The sequence below is a fragment of the Topomyia yanbarensis genome, unplaced genomic scaffold (assembly GCF_030247195.1).
Source record: "Topomyia yanbarensis strain Yona2022 unplaced genomic scaffold, ASM3024719v1 HiC_scaffold_477, whole genome shotgun sequence".
Lineage (NCBI taxonomy): Eukaryota > Metazoa > Arthropoda > Insecta > Diptera > Culicidae > Topomyia > Topomyia yanbarensis.
Window position 1 is genome coordinate 1 of NW_026683688.1, and position 25,000 is coordinate 25,000.

Consider the following 25,000-nt stretch of genomic DNA (forward strand, 5'->3'; position numbering starts at 1 on the left):
TTTCCAAACTTTCAATGTGAGAATTCCTCTTCACGAAGAATCTCTGTCTGACTGGATTGAGCGACAACTTGAAGAATACGGCGTTTGTTATACTGACGGTTCTTTCTTGGAGTACCGAGTCAGTGCTGGTATCTATTGTCGTGAAATAAGATTAATTCAATCTCATTCGCTTGGTAGATACAGTACCGTATTCCACGCAGAAATCTTCGCGATTCTGTGTGGTGTACAATCGGTACGTCAAAAAGGAATTTGTGGTTAAAGAATTTAGTTTTGTTCCAACAGCCAGGCTGTCCTAAACGCGTTTAGCTCGGCAGATTTGAGACCGAAATTAATATTCGTATGTCAAACACGAATCGAAGAGCTTACCATTTCAAATGCTATCTACCTTTTATGGGTTCCTGATCATTTCGATACCACTGGTAATCAAGGGGTGGATGAATTGGCTAGAGCGTGCTCTGCGACTGACTTCGTTGGTCAAGAACCGGTCATACCACTTTGGATAAGTTGGATAAAGCTCATGATTCTCTCTTGGGTTGCATCCAAACAAGACAAACATGGACGTAGCTTGCAAACTTGCGTTCAAACAAGAACTTTTCGGTCGGATGTGAGTCCGACAATGTCAAAGAGTTTGTTGCATTTTTCTAAGTACAGTTTCAGTATTCTAGTCAGGACGCCGACTGGACAATGCAAACTAAATTGTCACATGGCGGCTGTTCAGCGTGCTGAGTATTATTCGTGTGATCTGTGTGAATCCGATTACGGAACTTCATGTCATTTGTCCCTGCAGTAATGCAATTGCGTATCCAGATTTTTGGTTCACTATACATAGATGTAACATAACCTCAACTTTGTCGGGAGTGAAAGATCCAGGCTGGTTGTTGGTTTGTGTTGTGATTGTATTGTGTTCCATTTCTCTACCTTCTTCTTTCACACCCCCTTTCCCTTCCCATCAGAAAAATGATGAGATAACATGGCAAAGCATAAATCTCCGAATACAATACGCAAATCGAGCATGTAACCACGAAGGTCATATTACTACGTTTTACCGGTCTCATATGAAAATGTAAATGCGATTTGTAAATCACTCTAAAATTGGTAGCTGGACTGAGTGCCCCATACTGATGAGACGAACTCAAAATCCAAAATTTGGAAAGATCATAGAATTCAAAAATTCTAGAAATCAGTTATTTAAAAATAAATGCAGTGAAGTCCATTTTATTTTGAAGTATTCTTATATTTCCAAAACTATGGCAACGAAATTATGAACTTTTTATTATGTTTACCCCTTTCACGCCCAACTTTTTTAAGTGCATATAAGATCTTTTTTCATCAAACAGTCTTTTTTGATGTACATTTTCAGAAAATACATCGAAATCATATAGTTTGTTTGAAAACTTCGTGAAAAAATACCAAGTCTGTTTGTCCCATTGTTGATATTCTACGCATAATTGTCCCACTAACAAAAATCTCAAAAAAGCAATAAAAAAATAATGATGTAGCGTTTAGTTTAGAAGCACATTACGCTAGATATCGGGCACTGAAAAAATTTGATGGGAAAATACAGGTTCATTAACCTTCCGGCAGTCGCGCTAGTGCACTGAGTGCACGCTGCTCTGAAAATCTAGCGAAATAGTCTTAGGGCACCAGCGGCTGCTCGTTCAGTGGGCCATAAGCGCGACGTCCGGAGGGTTAAAAAAGAGCTGGCAGTGGCAATATTAATCACAGCAGTGAGAATAATCCTGTAAGGCTCTTCATCACTATCGTCGCTTGCATAACATGGCGAACGCATCTAGGATAATGAGCCTATTTTCGCAATGTTTCTATTATCACGCTACCCATTTGAAGCCGTTGGCTAGTGTAGCGTTTGCTATCTTTGTTCAACTAATTGGGTCAATTGGTAGGGCGCTCGATTGGAGCTTTAGTTGCGATCAAACACTAGCATTTCATTGTTTTTAGGTGTTATTAGATTGGTTCTTAAGAACGAAGCAAGGTTGTGGATGCCAAATTATATGCACTCCATCGAGTGTAGGCAGAATAATTAATGATTTTGTGAGGTACCCTTCTAAATAGAGTAAAAATATGTACTTTACCCTATTTCCAATTTTGATGAAGCAAAAAATCTTCCGAGTAACAGAAAAACTCACGACATACACTTTTGTAAAAAAATGAGTTATGAGCATAGTTTACATAGATCGTTATGGGACTGATATGCGTAGAATTTTCCGGTTTCCGCTCGATGTCTCGGCATAACAGTCCCACTTAACATTTTTCGTAAAAACTAACGTTAATTGGATCTCTATAATGAAAAACTGGATTGATTATATTGGAAACGATTGATATGAACGTAATTATAGACAATAAAGCTTTATTTGTTACACCGTTTCCCTCCATATTGCTAATACAATTTGCATCTTCAATCGCGTTTGTCTCAGTTGCCAGTTTTGCAACATGGGATAATTGGGCGTAGAACGGCAGTGTACACATTGTAAGTCTACAAGCCGCGAGGATTTCATGGGTGAAAGAAAGAAATTAAATTGGTTTACAAGCGACCGAGATACGATTGTTTGGACTGAAAATCTTATTTTTTCTGTGCTGACTTTCAGTTACTGTTTTTTCAGTTACTTCGAATATTCAAATTTGTTTCTCATTATTCTTTGATCATCGGTGTCATAAAAGATATACCTATCTAATGGCGATGAAAAATTTGAAATCGGTGAAAAAACAGCTATGATATGACTAGTCAAAGTACCGTTCCCATTTTTTCTCACTGACTGTGTTTCACTCGTTCTACTATAACTCACGGTAGACATCCCCATTTTCCATTATATTTTATGCGACGTATTCACGTACCTTTTCTTTGGTGAAGACAGATTTAAAATCGAGTAAGTAACGGCTAAGATAGGATCAGATAAAGTAAGCGTCCCCACTTTATTAGACCCCCTTGGTAGTCCGCGTAAATTTTTACCCCTCTGGTATTCCGAGGGTTAAACAAGAAAGTTACCAATACATTGTTACCCACATCCAAAAAATATAAACAATTGAGCACAACTATTTTTTTTAAATTTAGTCTATAGCATGATTTTATATTCATCTTAAGCGCGGGGCTCCTACAATTCCGGGGCCCCTGGGCCTGAACCAGGGTGCCCATGCGTACTGGAATGATCCACGGGTTAACACCTCTATAATCGAAATAAAAAAGTATGAAATTATGTGGTGAAAAGAGACATCAGGTTGCTCGAATTATTTATTGATGATTTGTATTCTTGAATATAGGTGCCATAGGCAATATCATTCAATATGACATTTCGACAATTATACTGAACATAATTAAGCATGGAAAGATATTTTGCGAAAATGAGAAATACACAATTGTACCACTAGGTGAATTATCGGATCGAAAACAATATTCTGTTAAAAATCGCCAGAGAGCATATTTCGACAGTTTAAGTTTACTTTTCATTCAATAAAATGAATCCCGAACAAATTAGATTTTTTCCAAACAAATCACAGCGCATTGTAGTATCCTTTCAGCTGAAAATAATCGATCGTGTCACTCCATTAAAAAACGTTGACAATCTACATGCGCTTCCTTGAGCTGAATGTAGTGCATAATTTATCTGGTATAACTTTTTCCCACGACATAAATCACCTTCACCGACGCGTTTTGTACATACATGAATAGTATATAGTCATTTGTATATCGATAGGCCCACTGCAAGGCTTGAAGCACAATATAGGCTACCTACACCGTGTTCATTGGAATAACACCTTCTGCGATGTGAAATTGATAAGCAAATCAAACTTTATTTGTATACGATAGATAAAACAAAAGAAAAAAACGTAAATTAATTGCTCTATTTACGGAACGACAGACACTGAGCGAGCTAGTGTACAGGGATGGGTAGAGCAGGGCGCACGGATGGCAATCAATTCCACTGGCTTACACGCTTTAATTTACAGTCATTTTATCGTGTCTCGTTGATTGATACACAATACGCACCCATTGGCATACAGGGCGAAACAGCGTAGGGCCAGTCATGTGGGATCTATAACCGGTGTCGGTACCACCAACGATTTAAATTCTGCTTCCGAGTGACTTTATTGATCCCGGTATCGTACACTCAAGTGGATTCAACAGAGACACGAGTTAAGCCATGCATAGTGCACTTATTCCAACGTTGAACCGCTAAAAGGTTTTTGATATAAATAAACTAATGGACGTATTTTGATCTGCTCTGTTCTCGTTGCAGAATCGTGTACCTGGATGTTACCAACTAGATGAACGTTGCAACATCCGTTGCTCATTGGGGAAGTATCATCAGCAGGACGAGATTTTTAATTGGACTACATCGTATCCAAAGTTCAAACGGTGATCACAGTCGGTTCCCTAACATAGGCAAAATTGTCGGTCACTGAGGCTTTGGCTCTCAGTATGACATAAATTTGTTTGTCTGGCGTTGTTGGTGCAGGGATAGCGAAAGATCGACAACAGGTGATGTCAACGTCAAACGGTTGTGGCGAATTAATGAAATCTCAGTCCGACGATATCGTGCCGGATTCAGCGTTTGATTTGCTTACGATCTCGGTCTCGTCGGAATGCCGTGACCTTTGCGAAACCGAACAACACGACTGCTCGGATAAAAATATCGACCATGTTAGCGAAGGAACGCGGAATGGCGACCAGAGTAGGACGGTAAACGCACGCCGAAGGTGGAAACTGTTGGCAAAGGCCCTGCGACATGACTCTAGTGAAGACGATCAAATTCTAAAATTCAACCTTATCGAGCTGGACCGGGTGTGCGATGAAAAAGATGAAAACATTTATGTGTACCGGTTGGCTGATCGGTACCGGTTGAAAATCCGATTGATTGGGGAGCGACCGTGGACAGCAACAGAGCTAATGGGATTCAACAATACCGGCAACATTTGCGTGTGGCCATCAGAGGAAGCTTTAGCGTATTATATACTGTCACGGTTGAATATTTTTGAAAATGCCAACGTACTTGAGTTGGGTGGTGGTATGACGTGCCTAGCTGGTTTGGTTCTTGCGAAGTATGGCAATCCTTCATTCGTCCACGTAACCGATGGAAACGATTTATCGGTGAAAAATGTTGAAAAATCTCTCCCTCTGAACAAGTTCAACTGCACCATTAAAACATCCGTCCTGCAGTGGGAATCAGCGAGCAATAATCAAATTTCCTACGGTTCCGACCGTTCCCGGTATCAATTCATTCTGTCGGCAGACTGTCTGTTTTTCGACGAGTCACGATCGCATCTAATCGACACCATATGGATGTTTCTCGCGGACAATGGGGTAGCACTCATAACTGCACCCCGCCGGGGCCAAACCTTGGTCCATTTTCTCGACGAATGCGTGGCGAAGGGTTTCTACTATGATTTGCTGCATTGCTACAATGAAGCGATCTGGAACAAACATCTGGAGCTGATCCAAACCGATGGATACGACGAAAACATCCACTACCCGGTTTTGGTGAGAATGTACAAAAAAGATTTTGATTTGCGTCACGCTTGATATTTTCGCCCAAGTGCATCTTTGTTATAGTTATTCCAAAGCAATAGTAAATCGAACACGCTAAAACGGTTGCGCTTGACGATTCCAACAACCGGTGCGCAAGTTCAGTGTTTGCCGCGAAGGTGATTAGCGGGTGTAGAATAATTTATGATATACGCTTGCAGAGTCTGTCCTTAGTTCTAGTCAATTCGCGGGGGAGTCGATGGGCAGTGATCTTGTAATTGTTTTTGTTAACAAATAGTCGAACCCGCGTTAAATTAGATGTTAAGGGAGGGAGCACCGAAGTAAGAATTTAATTCCACAGACTGAACACTTCCTTCCGGAAATGACCAATGAATCGTAATAGCGAGCGTAGAAATATTTATTTTTTGATTAGTATGAGAAGTTCGTTAGAAATAATCTAGAATAATAGTCAGAAAAGTCATGAAATTGTTGAAAATTTCCTTTATTTAAGATGTTCTGCTCGGTCAGTAGATTTAACTTTCCCTAAGTCAGTTTAATTAAATCGAAGATTTGCTTTGGAACAAAGTTCTTTCAATAAAATAAGTGACCCTTGTAAAATATGTATATAAAAGAAATAGATAGTTTTAATATTCTAGCCAAAATTAGCAAATTTGTTAGCGGTAGCGGAACCGTTAGCTTTTAACGTAACGATTAGTTGAATAATCCTATCGAAGCTTTATGATATGACACACGGTGAAATTCAACCATTGATACTAATTTAAACACATATAACCAAAGCAAACAAAAATTTCACATTGAGTAGAAAAATGTCATATACGTTCATTATCAACCCATTACTGCTCAGCTAATTGTTCATGTTCAGCAAAAATTGAGCTCACTGGGTGAAAAGAATAGACATGGTCATTGAATTAAAAATATTTTCGTTCACGAACTATATCTTGTAAATAGGATCTAAACTGTTTAAAATTAATTGTCTCCTAAGATACCGTGGTCGCCGCAAAGTAAACTTTCAAAAAGTGATTCCTGGATAATTGAGTTTCACGGTTAAAGCAACGTTGAAACGACCCAGCGAATAGATTATCAATATCATCAATAGCATTAACACAATTTGTAGTGCTCCGATCTTTATGAAATTTTAAGGGTAATTTTTCTTTGTTTTAGAATTTCGGGAAAAAAATCGGTTACGTTAAAATGGACAAAAGTGTTTGACCCCTCAAAGCAAATGAAAATCACCGATTTACTCATTTTAACTTTATCGATTTTTGGTAAGTTTTATTTTTATTTTGACGTTTAGTCACAGACTAACAGACATAACGATATGAGGGCACGCCCTCAAAAAACATCGATCCGACAATTTTCCCAGAATACTAGCACCCTTTAATTCACGATCCCAAACACTCATTTGCTAGTGGGTTACCCCTCAGGTTTAGGGACAATTTTACACTAGTGGTCTATCTCCCATATGCTTGTTCATATGTCAGTGGCGCCATAATTGCAAATGTGGCCACAGTCCCAACTATAAATATTTTTAAAAAGACCGTTAAAGCAGGCGAAGCATTGTTTTCGAGTGTTATGTTTGTTAGTCTGTGGTTAAGTCGACAACACCTGTTACACTAATGTTGTACTAACAGGGGAACAGATCGAAATAATGAACAATTGTAATAACGGGAATGGGATTCCGTGAAAAAAAATCTTCCGCTGTACTGACTTAGATTCGAACCTAGCATCTTGGGCGAAACCGGAGCTGAAGCATGATAAACCGGCCGACCGCAAAATATAACCATTGTTGATTCGAACGAAGCTTTGCAGTTGTATTCGGTTTATGAATGTCCATGATTTTTTTCTGGCTATTCCAATTTTTATTTAATGGGTAATTTTACAAAAGGGCGTAGACGTTTCTTCGTGCATTAATTTCCTAAATTTTCTGGCCGATAGCTCTATTTTATACAGCAAAACTATCTGAGAATGAAAAAAATATACACTGAAAAAAATGTTGTGTCATTTTTCACAAAAACAAAAGAACGGTGGACTGAATAGGATTTGCGCCTACTGAAAGATGGATGTTAGTTGAAGATTTCGGTGGGCGAAGAGAATGAATTACATTAGGACAATTTCAGTTTGACAAAAGGAATGGGAATCTTCTAACTGATCTCATAGTCGGGATTGTCAAATCATATCAGCATCATATAAAATACTTGCATGAGAAGAGTGCAATAGAAGCTTATTCCAGCGTTTTGAAATTGATCATTACCGTAAGATTTCCCATCATGTTGCGCTCCTTTTTGAAGGGATGTACAAAAATATAGAAAAATGACATTTTTCAATGGGAAGCGAAGATGAATAGGTTGAATGGATATGAAATTGCACGAAATTCCGACATTTGCTGCAAATTAATTTGATTAATAACGAAAGCAATACTTTGGTAAATTAGAAGGAAAATCATGAAAAACGGTGTTTTCGGTTTGTCTCTAGTAGGTTAGGATCGATTTAATTGGACTTTTTTTTTGTCAAATTACCGTAGATAGGAATATTTGAGGTCAAGATTACGTCATTTTGAAACCGTCAATTTTGGAGGATCTCTTCGAAAATTTTTACAGACGTATTACAGCACATATTCTGATATGCTTTGAAACTTCTCCTAGAAGTAGTCTTGGAGAATTAGGTTTTCAAACAAGTTTGGTTCGATACTTAAAGTCTTCAATAAAGTTTTCGAAAGTGTTATTGTGATATTACTATATACGGTAAATGTCGACTGTTGTTTATAAACAATAATATTCAAGTTTCGTCGCAGGGTTGAGTTTCTGAAAAAAATAGAAAGCTATTTTGAAAATATTTTTATTTAAGAAATTTTCATAAATATAGTTTTATAGCTCGATATGCTGCACCTTCAACAAAGTTTTAAGTGACATTCTCAAAAACTACACATTGTCTATAACCATTTTTTTTTCTCCATAATGACTTCTAGGAGATTAAAGTACTATAATTAATATATCAGAATACGCGAAATTACATGTTAGAAAACATCCTCGAAGTTTTTAAACCTTCAAAGATAACGATTTTGGAATTATGTCATTTTAACCATAAGAAAAGTTTGCGAACATTTATTCCACTCAAAAAAACATATTCTTAAACTGCTAAAACATATTGTAAAAGAAAGTTATCTATGGATGTTGGAAAGCTGTTCAATATTGATTATTCTTGTTTGTAGTTCATTTTATGAAAGTTACATTAAATTTTACTAAACCAAATTTCTGGCTACGCCACTGGAACAGGAGATATTATGACGTAGCATATTTCTAGCGAAGACTATATCATCTCCAGCCCTGAAATGAGTCGATAGTTTTGATAGATTTAAATTCATTCGCGAATTATGTTGCACGCTCTTGAAAGAAGCTCTATTTTTCATCTCATCGTGGCCATGCACAGAGGAGTAACTGGGGTCGAATCCTGGCCAAAATAATTTACTGCCGTTATTGCGGTTATTATGCCTGAATGTGAACTTAAAACAGACAATAACTAATTTATAGAACAATTTGGCATTTATCCACCTACCATTGCAGAGGTCAATTTTCTATATCCTTTCGTATACTAGTAATCTCGAGGAGATCTTTGTGAAAACATTTGTTTTTCTAGTTGCATAAACAGAACATTCGTGGAAAAAGGAAGAGTGGAAAGGACGCCTGTGCACGTATCCATAGAGATACATTTTTCCAAACATAGTATTTGACCCTACAGCATTTCAGTTTTCCCCAAATTAGTAAAAATTCAATATTTTCAAATATTTTTTAAAGTTGGTGCAATGCACAGCAACACTACTATTTTCAGTTAGTTTTAGGCTGAGGTTATACAAATGGTTGTGTTCAACTACGCTTGTAACAATATTGCCTTATTTAATACGGTCATCATCTCTAGAAAGCGATATTGCTGGATATATAGTAAAAATGAGTAAAAAACCCCATTTGCATCCATGCAAAAATTCTTTAACGATTTTCGACATATTCCTAATTTTGATACGTTATTCGGTAGGCTTTTAGGTATGTAAAAAAAATATAACGAAGCAAAAGATCAAAAAAAATTTTTTTTTTGTTATTGGCCAGGAATTTGTTCTAGTGACTCCTCTGTGCCATGTCCTTTACTAATTTCGAGGTATATCTGTACTTGTACATTATAAGAACATTTTTTTCAATGAGTGAAGTTTGGCATGTCTAGGTGGCGATGCTTAGATTACTAAAGTGAGAATAGATGCACAGAATACAACATTTATTTTTATTGATGTTGAAAATAGGGACATTTCTGCTAAATAAACCTTATACAAATGTTTTAGAAACATTCACTGGTACTTGTAAAACATGAGAATGCGTTTGTTTCTAAGAACAGCCGTTCGGTAGACTTGGATGGAACGCCCAACTCCTACTAGCAGAAGGCAAAAGATTCATCATATATCCTTTAAATCATGTCCATATGACCCTGCCTAGTCCTAGTTTTCCGTTTTAAGTTTATAACTGATTCGCTCTAGAATACCTATCTGTCTTTCAATTTCATTGCTTTCGTTTCACTTTATCTTAGATTTGCCAAAAATAGCCAAAAATTTTTTTGTTGGTTTGTATTTCTGCAGCATCAAATTAATCTCTGGCGATAAAATATGGGACACTCTCGAAACCGCTGTGTGAAGTTTTCGAAATTCGTGGTGGGATAATGATTCTATTTTTTCTCTTTCTTGACTAACAAATTATTCAACCACAAACAAAGCAATATAACTGCTGAAGTCAAATTACTGTTGTCGATTCTGTCAGCATGCTGCTTAAAGCGCAATCCATTATTGGAATGCTGGTGAGAGAAATGTAACGCATATTTCTAGTTTTTGAATGTCTTAAGAAGGCTCTGTTGTTGCTACATAGTGCCGCTCTACGCATAATTGTCCCATGTATATATGGAATCTACATGCGTAAAGCGGCAGTATAGCTCTTATATAACACCACATGTTTTTGGTGAACTGTCCATAAAAGAATGTTAAAGAGCAAGTTTTTCAAGAGTTCCACTATATTCGAAAGATCGTATTGGTGTGCTCTGATGTTGATGAAACTTTCAACGTTTGTTAATGCAATTGTGGGATAGACATTGGCCAAAAATCAGCGGGAAGTGGGGTAAAATGGGCATAAAAAATTGATTAGACATAAAATGGGCATCAAAAATTGATTCGAAAAATAAGCTGAAATTTTAATTTTGGGCAATTTCTGATTATGTCTACTTTTTCTGAAAGGACTTTAGAAGGGGTAGCATATAGGATATAATGATATGATAGCTAATGCGTAACCGTATTTGTAATCGACATATTAAAAACACTTATATTTTACCTTGAAAAACTAAAATTTTTAAAAACGTTATAGCTCTTTGCAACAATCCAAATCAGAGTAAATTTTAGAGTAAAATTCTGACTATAAGTTTGTGGAAAACATATTTGCAGAATATCTGTTTACTCGGGGTTACTTTGCAACCCTTAATTAAATTAATTAAATTAATTAAATTAAACACACCTTTATGACGGCGATTTATTAAGAGCTAAAGCAAACGTGGTTAGAAACACATGGTTAGTTCGATGCCCCGTATTTCTTATTAACCTCTCTCACCCTTTCTTTCCTTATCGTCACCGAATTCTCCGTCCCCACAAATCTTTTTTTTATTATTACTGTACTGTTCCTTTAGTGCCATGAATTACAGCTATTGAAGAAATTCAATTCTCTAATTTACTACTACTTCAATATCCATTGTAAGTGAAACTTCGAATACTTGCCCAAGACTCGGCCTGGCCTTAATAGATAATAAATCAACGTATCAAGGAACCAATAGAATAAGCAAACTTAACTAGTCAGCTCAGTGTCAGTTTACCATCCAATAGATTACACTTAAAACATCTTGTTACCAAAATTATTCTATTCCGGACAAGTTTGTAAAAAGTAGTGAGACATCTCACCCGAATTATCTAAATAGTTTACCTAGTTGCTAAGATAGCGAATTTATTTCGTATGGTAATACGACTTGTTGGATTGTTTGTTGAAAGAATACGGTATTTCGGAAAAATAATAAAACAAAATTGTTACGAAAATCAATTCCATCTCGGGTGCGCTTAATTTGATCCGAAAGATAAATAGACAAAACCGCTCCCGCTCAGTATGGATGCAATCGCTGAGCCGGGTGCATCTGTGTGTGATAGCCGCTCTGGGAATGGGTATGGGGTAACATTCCGAGACTGACTCCCAGTGGGTTCGGTCCCAGACTATGATGCGGGGCGATCGCGATCGGTTGTTGTATGTGCGGTTGCGGCTGCGGTGCTGGAGCAGGCATCAACGGTGCCGATGGCATAGGAGTGTGCATTCGCATGTGCAGATCGAGACTGTCGGTCGTTGCGAAAACCTTCTGACATTCGAGACATTTGTAGCTTTCGGCCGATCGATCGTTCAGGTGGATCTTCTTCTTGTGCGCAACCATGTCCCGATTTCTGCTGAAACTTTTGGCGCAAATATCACAGTGGTAGTTTTTGATGCCAGAATGAGACACCATGTGCCGGGAAAGATCACCGGAGGTGATGAATGCTTTGTTGCACGACGGACAGATGTGATCCCGTTGGTTTGAGTGGATCTTCTTGTGTGCTTGAAAGTTGCCCAGGGCAGAGAATTGCTTGCTACAGATTTCGCACTGGTACGGGCGTTCGCCTGAAATAAAGTTTACACGGATTTTCTGGGTATCCTCGGTAGATGATTTTAAAGTGCATCGATTTACCTGTGTGCGTTCGGATGTGGATTGACAGATTGTGCTTTTGAGCGAACCGCCTAGAGCAGTAATTGCACGCATAAGGTTTCTCGCCGCTATGTGTCCTGGAATAATTTGAAAATAATTATTTTACATTACTCCAAAATAAAAAAATGAAAACATTTAATTGGCGTTTAATTATTTATCGAAAACAAATTCAACTTGTACTTTTCTCATGGTGCCTTCCCTTACACTGAAGACTTGGCTACTGCTTTCTAAGCTTTTGAGATGTTATTGTTATTTTCGCTTTTTTAACGCTCAGCACTTTTTGAAATCAGTATAATTTGCCAAATTACGCTTCAACTGCTTATTTACCAAAGATGTTCTATGTCATTAGCAAAAGGATCTGTAAGTTTACATATTATTTCACAACAAAATAAATAGTAATACTAATAAAGCCTTGAATGTTTCATGTCCGAAATGTCCTTCTATAACTGTTGCAGTATCCGCATTTTTGGTCGTTTCACTTATAAACTTTTCAGTTACGAAAAACCTCCTCAGTTCTAGGTTATGGACTGACAGAGAGCCCGTGAGCATTTTGTCTACAGTTGCCTTTGGTTATTTTTCGTCCACTTGTTGACGCATTTCGACAACTGGAAGTTAGAAGTAGTGGAACGTTTTTTTACAAATCCGTGCTGACGATTGTCAATTATGTTAGATTGTATTGTAGATAAACTTTCCCTGAACTTTAGCTAGATAGTTAAGCAATGAGTTTCCTCTGCAATTTTCAATATTGTTGATGTTTCCCGTTTTATGGATAAGAACTATAGCAGCTTCTTTCCATACATTTGGGAACACATTTTCCGAGATTGGAAGCTGTAAAAGTGCGAGTCAGTGCCGGATCCAGGGGGAGGGTCCTGGGGGTCCGGACCCCCTCCGAAATTATTTTACTTGTTGAGAAATTTTTAATTAGTTTCAATTTTATATTAGCTTTAAACTCAAAATTACTCCAAACCAAATTTGATTAACAAAACTGATATTCTTTTAATAAGGTTATTACGTATTACGAATTGTATAATGTTCAATTTAAAATCGAAATTTCGGACCCTTCCCGAATTTTTTTTCTGGATCCGCCTCTGGTGCGAGTGGTCGGGCACGATGTTATATAAACGCAAGAAGCAAGCAATCCAGACCAGGCCCTTACAATGGGTCAACTGTGGCGATGGATAGACAGGAGGGCTGGTAAATACATCTCGGCGGTGATCTACAATAAGGTCCACAGAGCGACTACGGACTGTAAATTTTTGTATCAAAGATAGACATTTCCTAGTATACACCCGAAACGTTTTCTGCCATTTATGAACGTCCAGAATGTCGAGGAATTATTTCGAAGTCTGCTTTAGACTCAGACATTTACTGTTCCGGACTATTTCATATTGCTGTTCCATTTGACGAAGAATAGTTTTGTTGACGTCGGTCCTGTGACGTAAGTATCGCTTTCGTTGTTTCCGGAGTACGTTGCGTAAACGACCAAGCTCGGCGTTCCACCACAGAAACTTATAATTTGCTGTTCTGTTGACACATTTGCAGGAACATTATGGCGAAGATTATCATATATGGCCCCGTAGAATGCCGCAACTACCCAGGGCTGGCGGATAGCGTGGGTAGTACTACCCACTCGAAAATAACCGAGAGGGGAAATACCCACTCGAAAGTTTGGAACAATCTAGCTGAAGCTGAAATTAACCCCATATTTGTCTTGCGCACAAAATGCATGCGTCTGAAATTCAAGATTCACAATAATTTCATTTTGTTATTGAGATACTAAAGTCTTTTGGCTTACAATTTAAATTTATTGAAAATATGGTATAATAATTAGGATTTGTTTAAAATTTAAACCTATTTTTTGGTAATGCTAAGGGGAATATATTTTAACACATCTACATCTTAAAACAAGGAATTCAGATCTATATTTAAAAAAATATTAGTGCATTTTTTTATTCAGAATAATGAATGCAGTTAGAAATGTTTTCAAAAAATAGATATACAATTAGTTTTTTTTACCACGAACTATTATTTGATTAACAATTGAAACAAGGAGAAACACAATTAGGCTTATTATGAGGAAGGCAAAAGAGGAATTGATTTCAGCATCAGAGTAGAAGAGACCGTATCAAGGAAAGTGAAGAGAGTTCGGGCAACAATATTAGGTAAAAGAAGAAATTAAACTTGCAGCTTTTTGGCAAACGGAAGAATACTACAGGACATCATCAACCGGATCGCCAACTGGCCTCCTTGGATCCGAACTCTGTAACTGATAGCATATCAACCAAATGAGAAGAGATAGCTAAATTTGGCTATCTATCGTTTTAAAAAATCTGTATATGAGATACATATAGGGAGATCGAGGATAGCTAGCACATCTCGGACTGGAACGAGGCCGAAGGGATTCGTTTAACGGAGATCTGGCGCTAGGGCACTAGGCGCACGACCAGACAACATGTTTAATGTTGCGATAATCGTCATCATAAGCGCAGGGACCGCTCTCCACGACTCCACTACACCGGAGATGCTCATCCAATGTATAATGACTGGATATTACCCGAGATGTCATCCGAATGAAGTCACGAGCTTTATCCATCACCTTGAACCAAGGCTTGTTTGTGCCTTTGGGATTTCTAACCTTCCATTGTTCCACGAAATTTTGAGCGTCCTCTGACAAGAAGTACTGAAAACCTGGTTGAAGCTTCGAGACCTTTCTTGAACATCACCTTCTAACTGCACGCCTTTTCTTATTGCCATTTTAATCTAAGACTTCTCATTACCCGGAATGGAGCAATGCAAAAGAATTCAAACTAAGGTAATCTGATGTGATTTATCAGATAAACAACTAAGAAACTCCTATGTTTTCCCCAGAAAATGCGAAAAGAGTTTGCATTTCACGCTCCATCGAATAGAGAGCATCCTTGGAACTCTAACAATGTGGACATGGTCGTTGATAAAACCATCAATTTTGTGACGAGAATGTATGCAGCACAGCTTCTTTTATGATCACCCTCTTCACTACTGTCATAATAATTAGCATAGAAGCGATGCATAGCTGTCATCATCAAACGAACGCTACAGTGATATGCGCACTACAATGCTTAGTGCGAGCATCTTTGCTGTCAGATAAATTTGTGTGTTCAAAGAGCATTACGTTTAAATGAAGTATTATCATTTCATCGCGAAACATCAATTGTTTTAGCATGGATCTATATGGAATGCTGTTGTCGCCGAAAAAGGATTCTTGGTTCCGTGCACTCCGGTTGAATAGAATACACAACGTAGGACCTAGCCACCAGCTGAAACATTATTTCTCTCGTTAATTCTTCGACAAACCGGTGTCAATAACCGCGTTTTCAGCATTTTCTAAGTTTTTCATTTACGTTTCTAAGGTTGCGTATATTCGGAAAAAATCAGACGTTCTGACATTCAAAAAGTCCTTATAGGAACTTTTTTCGTACAATTCTGAGCGCGATGTAAGAGATCGTCCACTGCTGTTTGTTGCGGATCTCACTTCGTCTGATCTTTAATCGCAATGTCGATAATCAAGCCAGTTAGAACCTTGTATGTTTCCACCGGAGAAATTTCTTGTTTTGATGCGATTGTTTCGGATATAGTGGACGCGCAGCTGTTCCAATCACTAATTGAGGTCGAATACAATGATAAATTCAACGTGCTTGGCCGCGGTGGTGGAGTAGTCATGATCATATTGAAATTGTCATCAACGTGAAGACAATCCTATGGCATACCGTGGGTGTTGAAGTCGTCTTGAACCAACTGAGGTGCGATGAATAGGGGTACAATGTCCGCCTTTGATTCGGACTTTACAATCGACAACTTCAATATCTGGTATCGAGGATTAACTCGGCCCTGGCGAATAATGATAAAATTTTGGAAGATCGACGTCGGAAGTTAACCGAATGCCTTAGGAAAATCATGGGAATGAAATAAACACACTTGGGGTTTTTGGATGTCCCATGAAAAATTTCCTGTTAGTTTCTAAGATTTCCAAGACGAGGAGCCACTTACTTTGGTATTAGCACCCATCAAAGGACACTCTCAGGCCTTTACGAGGCAGCTTAGGAGAGGAAATGATTCTCCTTTATCGAAAATTTATAGGCACATTGGAACATGTTCCCTCAATGGGATTGTCAGACTCTCGCTCTTTAGTGGACAAAGGAGCATAGAAATTAGTCGTGGTTTCTACGTTTCTACATTGGGTAGCTGTATGGCCCAATTGTTCGTAATGACGGCATGCCCTGAGGCAAAAAAGGTGCACAAGTAGACGAGCCCCGTTCAAAAGAACGAAGTTTGGAAGAGTAGATGCGGCGAAAGTCTTGACATGAGACTGATTGAAAATAAGTTAATACACTCTTCGATTTATGCTGAACGCATTTGCTTGCAAACCAGAATTTTCACTGATTGAAGCAAAGGTTTCTGGAAGGAGCCAAGCCCATATTTCGCAATTAAGACCCCTCCCGGAGACTACACCATCAATCTCTACTTCCCAGGCGGGTACGTAGACAAAATACTTCTTCGTATACGGTCGAGTGTTGTTTAGTTAGTTTACACGATATATCGATGATGTTAAATGGGTAATATTCGGTCCTGAAGTAAACCTTCTAGGGGCCTGTTGTATTAGTTGAATATAATTTATATCGAAAAGAAGATTTTTCGGCAATATTTTGTCATCGGGTAAATATTCAAAACGACCTCCTTGGAGCCAGAGAAGTTGTCTCTTGTCGGAGATACCTTCCCATTAGTCAACACTATCATGTGGGTTTCAGTACCCGCGCAAAGAAGGTTTTATCGGAGGAAACAGAAAATTAATGCAACGAAATTCAAAAGAATAGAGTAATTGGTACTTAGCTGTGGAATATTTGAAGTATCAGTAATTAACAAACACATTTTCGCTCAACCGTCGGTTACACAGTGCATTAACAAAGGGTGTTTCCAAGTAGCCAGGTATTATCCGGAAATTCTTACTTTCAATAACATACACCATGTCTGAACTTTCGTCACTACGAGTTCAGATCACTCCGAATCTTACTACCCACTCAGGAAAAAAGTGTATCGCCGGCCCTGCAACTACGTGATCTAAATTTCCATTTGCATCAAGCATATCACGCCAATTAACTGCATCAATGGCCAATTCTGTCAAAAGCGTCACTGTTATCAGAACGCGTATCAAATCTTAAAACGAGGGGTATATGTCACTGTCTACCTTTAGTATGGATGTCAAAGGGTTAACCTGTTCGAACACGTCCGTGTCGTTAATGAAGGCTAAATTTAGGGGCCGTAAATCCACGTTAGATTTTTCTTTATCGCTATAAGAACACCACTTCCGCGGCTCAAATGACTGGTAGATGAGTGGCGTTTGCATGCCTTAGTTCGACGATAGCTCGACGTTTAATATATCATGACGTAGCCAGAATTCGGTTAGAACGACAATGTCGTAGTCACAGGAAATGAGAGCAAGCAATAAGGTTTGCGTTTTTGTTCCCATTCCACGAACGTTCTGGTAGTAGACGGACAGGAAATCGTGTGGTGTATGCGACAGCATGCTATAAATCAAAGGGTTTTCAGGGAGTGAATTATCATAGTAAAATACTCGCCTGAGAAGGGAGTTTGGAAGACCCTCACACGACCTCCGAAAGCAAGACCGGGACGACTAAACTGGTCGCTATCTGGTGGCGCGATTGCGTCGTAGCGCTCGGGGGCTTCCGTAAGACTGTATAACGGACGTCTCGGTGATGGCAGTGCAGCGTCAATTTGTAGGTGTAGTCTCAGCGATGGCATGGCAATTATGCTTTGGTCTACCAACGGAAAATTGCACAAACGTGTTGTATCCGATGGGACGCTCCAATCCAAGCGGTATTCAGAAGGCGAAGTTCGAAAACCATCGATGCCATGTGATAGGTGCCGTATTGTGAAACTGTTTTCAGGATTACGGACTCCATGATCGGTAGCACCGATAGAAGCGTTGATCTTACAACCTCGTAACCGAAGTGAATCGGTTACGAGGTTGTAAGATTTGTGCAATACTCGCCTGTGCCGGGAACTCAAGGATTCCCACCGTCCATGAAAGAGCGCGTTAATTTATTTAGTGTTACACTCGGCTAGCAGAGTGCTGGAGTTAGATCTACAACGAGTGGTTTGTGAAATTATTGAGCAGAATATTCCTCGAATTGACAGAACAAAATCTCTCCGGCCAAGTTGATGGATTCAATACAATCGTTTTGAAGCCAGGGCTCAGACCGACATTGAAGGAGGCGAATGTCATGTTACTGATATTCGTTCCCTCAGAATTCTGCGTCGTATCTAGATTTCGATAATTTAGTCGTTTATGACTTCTGGTCGAGGCCCCGCAGACATTTTCCCCTGTCTGTTTCGATTCAGACAGTTATTCTGATGCTTTTTGAGCGACGTCTGGTCTAAAGGGTCGTTAAGCCGCTCGGCGTTATTCAATTGGACGCCAATGGTTAATTATTGGTGTCAGAGCGGATGGAGTCGACATCATCTGCTTTATTTCGGGCTGTAAGCTGTTGATTGCATCCGTGAGTGATGTCAGAGGCAACTCTTCATCAACCATTTGTGTGATTGAGCAGAGATGCAAGTTTTCAAATAACCCAGCACAACTATCAGACATCCAAAATAATTTTTCCAGATGTGTGGTAAAGTATCACAGCAGAACGCGAGTAACAACTAAACACGCCATATGGAATGAGCATCCACAGTACCCACGGAAGGCAACTGAGTCGATCCCGTTAATTAATTTGTGTCACTTAGTGCAATTTTTCTTCGTGCTTACTCCCAGAAAAAAACTACTTAAATGGCAGTACAATGAGGGCGAATCATCTGCTTATTGTTTACACTAAGCCGTACGTAGGAAGCAAATTGCATTTGCAACGCACGATGTATCAGCAGCGGGCACAGCGTAAATAAACTATCGAATATCGATACAATTCTCAGCCGGACGGTAATGATAGCACAATACTCGTACACAAAAGATGAATTAACAATAATTAGAACAGTTTAAAAACAGCGCGAGACGAAATCAGTTTAGAAACGTTAAAAGTACTTGATCTTTAAAGAACACAACTCCAGTTCACAGTGAGCGCAGAATGTTTGTTTCTCGACAAAACACGGGACGTTAGAGTTTTGGGATATTTTGTTCCCAAAATCTCCTATTATTTACAAAAATTCTCCTCTATGAAGTTAAAGAAATGAATTAAAATATTTACCGCAAGTGCATTTGCAGCTGGGCTGAGCATTTAAAAGTCTTATGACACTGGTAGCAAGTTTGTGGCAATTTAGGTGTAGGTTTTGGCCCACGCTTCTTACGATCTTCTGGTGGTTTTGGTTTGTATCTGTTTCTACCACTGGATCTCCTGCAGGAATAGTAATAACCGTTAGCTCGTATAATTCAAACACAAACTTCATAGATAATTCTTACTTTTTAGTAACCTTATGATCACCTTCCAGATCAGATTTTTTGGAGACTAATAAACAAGAGTCGTCCGTCATTGTTTCTTTATCCATTGAATTGGTGTACACACCAGTCATCAGCCCGATGTACTGTCTCAGTCTCATGTCGGAGTTTTCACATTGCTGCTTCAGGTGAAATGCAACTCCCAATCGGTACATGCAGTTATTGCAAATAGTACACGGCAGTCCATCATTTTTCGACACCTGAAAATGGAATTATTTTTATGATTGTCCTTTTGATTAGGATTGCCTTATTTCGTATACCTTTATATTCGCACACATTGTAAGCATATCCGCAGGAGCCATCGCCACTAGCTCCGTATTAAATATTGAAGTGAACACACCTTCTTCCAAACACACTCTACACAATCTACTGATGTTATAATCCATCGCCTGGTTGACAAATAAACAATTTCTAGATAGTTTTCAAAGAAATTGAACAAAAAATTGAATTATTGATGGGTCTGCTTGAATTTGTTTTTGTTGTGGTTCTCATCAGCTGTAGAATCGATGAAGCTTTGACACTTGCATTCTCTGTTGCGTTTTATATGTGAGTGCACGCGCGCGCTTGTGTGTGTGTGTGTGACGGCCATTTATCGATGTTCAAGTTTCCTACCAGCTGTTGCGTGCAACTATATAGATACTTCTGGCGCGCGGTGAAACTTGCATGCAAGCTAATTGCAATGAGGCTGTCGTTTGATCAATATACCCTACCAACGACAACGATCACTGTAGCAACCGGAAACGTTGTTTTGCACTGACGCTGACTTATATTTTGCTAAAGTAGAAACGTTTTTATTATTCCCGTAACGAATCATGGATCCGGAGGAAAATCCCATCTCGACCAGTGTCCAGGCAGATGAATTCAATGAGCTGATTGTGGATCAGTCGGGGGTGCTGGAAAAGGATCATCCATTGTTGGAGCGTTTCCAGCAGGCTCTTACAGCGCATTTGCTTCGTGTGAAGGATCAACTGGAAGGGGAAATTGCCGATTTGGACCACCGATTGGAGCAGAACGAAAAAGAATCTGAAGAGGTGGGAGCAAGGCTTTATGATCTTCAGGAGGAAATTGACAGTCAGAAGGAACTCCTGGATATCTATGGGAAGGAAATTATAGAGGTTTCCGCTAGAAGACAGGCCGAAGAGCAGAGAGCTGCCGGTTATAAGAAGGATTACGATGAAAAGAACCATAAATTAAAAGAGATCAAAAGAATCCACAACGAACATCTGCAGGAGTTGGATAACTTGACGGTGTTGGAAAGTGAGTTCTCCAAGTGGGATAAGGAAATCAAGGATGAGATTGCTGTCGCGAAAAGGGTGGCCAGCAAAGACGCTAAAGATCAACTAGCCGCTGCGGAAGAGAAGCGCCAGATGGACTTGCTGGTTTTTAATTTGGACATGGAGGTACGCAAAAAGGAACGCGAACTGGCGGGGATCGAAGAACAAATGAAGGAACAAAAGGGTGCCACTGAGATAATCAACCGTAGTTTGGCGGATGCAAATTCCGACTTGGAGGCTCTTCAGCATGAGCATAAGCGTTTGTTTCAAGCTTGGGGAGAGGTCATCGTTGCTATTCAACAGCGGGACAAAGTTTTGGCCAAAACAAAGGATGAATTAGAGTAGAATTAATGCTTTAATAGAAAATTTATTTTTGTAATATACTGCCTACTTCCAGGAACGTTTATGAAGAGCACAAAGTAATCAAGAGCCAGACAGATATCACAAAGAAGACTGCTGCTAGAGAAATGGAACAAAACGAAGAGTTATCGGGATTTAAATACAGAATTCAAGGCGATATCAATGCATTGGAGAAACAAGGTAAAACTGGCATAAAACGATGAGGCAGAATGTTTAGATTTTGTTTACAGTTGCCAAGGAGCAAGAAGAAGAGGACAAGCTAACGCGAGAGTTGGATCATTACGCTTCAATTCTGGAGCAAACGGAAGCGGACATGCTAAAGGCTCAGCAAGAAGGCGTCCTAATTGAAAATCACTTGAAATCGCTTCGACAGACGTTGAACAAACAAAATCAAAAAAAGTTTGAACTTGAGGAGCAAGTCTTGGAACTACTGCAAGATCAAATTACCACGGACAAAGCAGGTGAGTCTCAGGGTAAATCTTTGAGAAGTACGCAGGAGAAGAGAAGGGAGCTGGAAATTGCTATGTCGGATACGGAAAATCAACTGTCGATAGTTTTGCTAAGTTTAGAGAAGTGGCGCGGAATTGTTGAAAAGTCGAAAGGGGAAGTTCAAAAAATAAAGGTAATAGATCGAAATAACCTTAAAATATATACTAAGATAATCTGTCTTGCACGTAGAAAGAGCACGAATCGATGGATAGCGAAGCTAAAAAATATGACGATGAGATTAAAAAGATAAAGGATATTGTTTCCACTAAACTGCGAAAGCTTGATACTCTCAATAGAGAACTGGAACAGTTGATCGTTCAAGCTGGAGGGCATGAGTTAAATCCCGATGAACTGAAGCTACTAGATGTTCGCCATGACATTACCGAATTAGATGCAAAGATTAAAGAATCTCAGGAAGCTTGGTTGAAGTTGCAAAACAGTGTCGTTAATTTGTCTGAAAAACGTGTCCAGCAGCTGAACGAAATCAATTATTCTAGGAAAAGTAAGCTCTCAATGTTGATTAGCCGAATTTCGTTAAATAATAACATAACGTATTGTTTTAAAAATAGAGCTACTTTTGGTGGAGCAGAAGGCTGTTAAAATCGAAGCTCATCTGGAAGATGTCTTGAATGAAAATCGGGAAATCGTTCGTTCATTATCTTCACTCAATTCCCGGCTGGATACGGTGAGCATGGATCTCTTCAAATCCAAGAAGATCCACGAAAAGGAAGAAGCGGAATGTGAAATCGCTCATCAGCATACCACGGATCGATTGAAAGACGCAGAGATGTGTGTATTAAGTCTAGAGCAGGACTTGAAAGATATAGGTAAGGAGATTGAAGAATGCAAAGAGGAAGTTCTGGAAAAGCATCGGGAAGCTTTATCTTGGGAGACCAAGTACAAGATGTCGGCTGAAGCAAAGAAGTTCAAAGACGAAGAATCGGCGCAAAACAGCGAAATTGGAATAATGAAAGCGGAAATCCATCGCATGCAGGTTCGGTATGGGCAGCTAAAGCGTATGCAGGAGAAATTGGTTAACGATTTGGAGAACACTGTTCATCACCGCGAGCACATTTTTGATTCGGTAAATGCTCGGGAGAAAGTTCACGGGAGCAAGTTCAAAACAAAATCGACCATGCAGCACAAAATGAATGAGTTGAAGAATAAATTGAAGGTGGTTTTCGGAGAGATTTCCAATACGGAGAAGAACCTAATTGAAATCGATACTGCACAAAAGTTACTGCAGGCAGAAATCGAGAACAAGAGGCATTTGATCGAGGAAGAGAAAATTCAAACTTGCTTAATTAAGTCAGAAGTTGAACAAGCTACGCTACTGAAGCAGGAGGTAATAGCATAAAATAGTATGCTAGTAATCGATCCTATATGTACATGTTTATTTTTCAATTCTAGAATTTGGACTACATAGTGCGTCATCAGTATCGCGCCAGGCGTTACCGAGCATTCGCCAACGCAAAACAACTTCCCAAGTTTCGGAATGAGATTCTAATCCAGGCTGACATTCAGCGGCAACGTGAGATAAATGAGAGCATTATGGGAATCGTGGAGAATCTTGTATTAGATTTCCCCGGGCAGAAGTTTAACCTGTCCAAAATATTGCAATCCTTGAAGTGAAGTATTGGGAAATTTTCGGATTTTTTTTAGTGTGCATTATTCGAGTGAGTCTTACAAAGCAATTAAATAAAACTTATATATTATATCAACAATACAGTTTCAGCTCGAGTGGTTTGATTAAGTGCATTAGTGTTTAACAAATTACCTCTATCCTGGCTGTCGTAAATTATTTTCTCTAATTCTGCCCTCTGTCTTTCCACTGGAAAGTGTCACATTCTTCTGTTAAATACCTAACCCCAGAGACAAACTTTGGGTCAAAACAAGAGAAAAAAAGTTTCGCGTCGGCCTAATCTACAAAAACAAAACGTTTGCAGTACTCCTGATCAGTATTTAGCAGGTATTCATTCAGCTTTGAGTAATAATATCCACTGTCCTCGTTAAGGTATAGATCGTGAGCAAGTTCGTCCATTTCCGCACAGCAGACTGCTTCACTGAATGCCCCCAGGAAGGTAAGGAATCGAAACGTGTTTTGCTTGATACTTTGAATGTGATTGTCATGAAGTTCATGGTGACGTTTATTAACGGTTACCTTTACTGCTCCGGCTGGTTGTTGTACCATAAGCAAGGGCTCTTTATGACTTAAATCCAAATCAATGTGTCGTTGGTCAAAATTTTTCATAACGAAGGAAACTACCAGAAAGCAAACGGCATTCATGGGAAACGCTCGGAGAAGTGTTGATGCTAAACCTCGCGAAAGGAACGCTAGACCTTCTTCGGCGTAGCTTTTTCGGAGACAGTCTGCAATACCCCGGTACTGTGGTGTTCCACACATTCCATCAGCTTGCAGTCTTGATTTAACCACGTCAATGGGGAACGAAAACAGCCATGAAATAGTGCCGGCCAAACCACCGGCCATCAGAATGCAAAAGGGTGAAGGATCATTTGTCGTTCGGACCATGAGCTCATAGGACACGAAATAACTAGAAAACCCGGGCATATCTCTGGCTGCCGTGATTCCTAACCCTCGAAACACCCCACGAAATCCACCCTTCTTGTGGATATGTCTCAGACAATCAATTGGACCGTTAAACCTGAATGCTCCCTTCGGAAGGTTATCCTGTAGTTGCAGTCTTGTTTTTACAAGTTCCATCGGCGAGCAAATGAAGCTTTGTGCTAACCCGGCTGCACTTCCGGCTAGGAAGTGTGAATACAACGAGTCCGGATCGGAAGTTCTTCTTTGCACGTTCCCGTAGACTCCGAAGACAATAGCATTGACAACGGCCACGCCGGCCATTGGGCTTGACATCCCACGGTATAATCCACGAACAGTCTCCTTGGCTATGATCTTGCGAAAACAATCTAGTGTTCCTTTGTACAGCGGATTCCGATAGTCCTGGGTTTGTAGATGAACCTTGACCGTATCGAATGGATAACCGACAAGTACACCGGCGCATCCTGCGGGTAGAAAATGCACGGTCATCATTCTTTATTGTTGACAACTAATGCTTAGTCGCGTGATCACAA

The 25,000-nt window shown here is 39.3% G+C and overlaps 4 protein-coding genes across 4 annotated transcripts; 2 read left to right on the plus strand and 2 right to left on the minus strand.

Annotated features, from left to right (window-relative positions):
* The first annotated feature begins 3,999 nt into the window (after positions 1-3,999).
* On the plus strand, positions 4,000-11,609 carry LOC131695612 (calmodulin-lysine N-methyltransferase). The gene is made up of 2 exons (XM_058984142.1): positions 4,000-4,193; positions 4,251-11,609. Exon 2 carries the CDS (start codon positions 4,496-4,498, stop codon positions 5,531-5,533), a length of 1,038 nt encoding a protein of 345 aa, XP_058840125.1. The 5' UTR covers positions 4,000-4,193; positions 4,251-4,495; the 3' UTR covers positions 5,534-11,609.
* Positions 11,589-20,282, minus strand: LOC131695611 (zinc finger protein 271-like). Its single transcript, XM_058984141.1, has 5 exons — positions 20,042-20,282; positions 19,746-19,981; positions 19,534-19,680; positions 12,275-12,369; positions 11,589-12,207 (listed from the first exon to the last, which is right to left on the minus strand). Exons 1-5 carry the CDS (start codon positions 20,165-20,167, stop codon positions 11,663-11,665), a joined length of 1,149 nt encoding a protein of 382 aa, XP_058840124.1. The 5' UTR covers positions 20,168-20,282; the 3' UTR covers positions 11,589-11,662.
* Positions 20,283-20,586: 304 nt separating this feature from the next.
* On the plus strand, positions 20,587-23,621 carry LOC131695613 (coiled-coil domain-containing protein 40-like). Its single transcript, XM_058984143.1, has 6 exons — positions 20,587-21,396; positions 21,453-21,595; positions 21,646-22,037; positions 22,094-22,406; positions 22,474-23,249; positions 23,315-23,621. The coding sequence occupies exons 1-6, from the start codon at positions 20,594-20,596 to the stop codon at positions 23,534-23,536; spliced, it is 2,649 nt and encodes an 882-aa protein (XP_058840126.1). The 5' UTR covers positions 20,587-20,593; the 3' UTR covers positions 23,537-23,621.
* On the minus strand, positions 23,599-24,994 carry LOC131695614 (mitochondrial basic amino acids transporter). The gene has a single exon (XM_058984144.1). It carries the CDS (start codon positions 24,957-24,959, stop codon positions 23,823-23,825), a length of 1,137 nt encoding a protein of 378 aa, XP_058840127.1. The 5' UTR covers positions 24,960-24,994; the 3' UTR covers positions 23,599-23,822.
* Between the last annotated feature and the right edge of the window lie 6 nt (positions 24,995-25,000).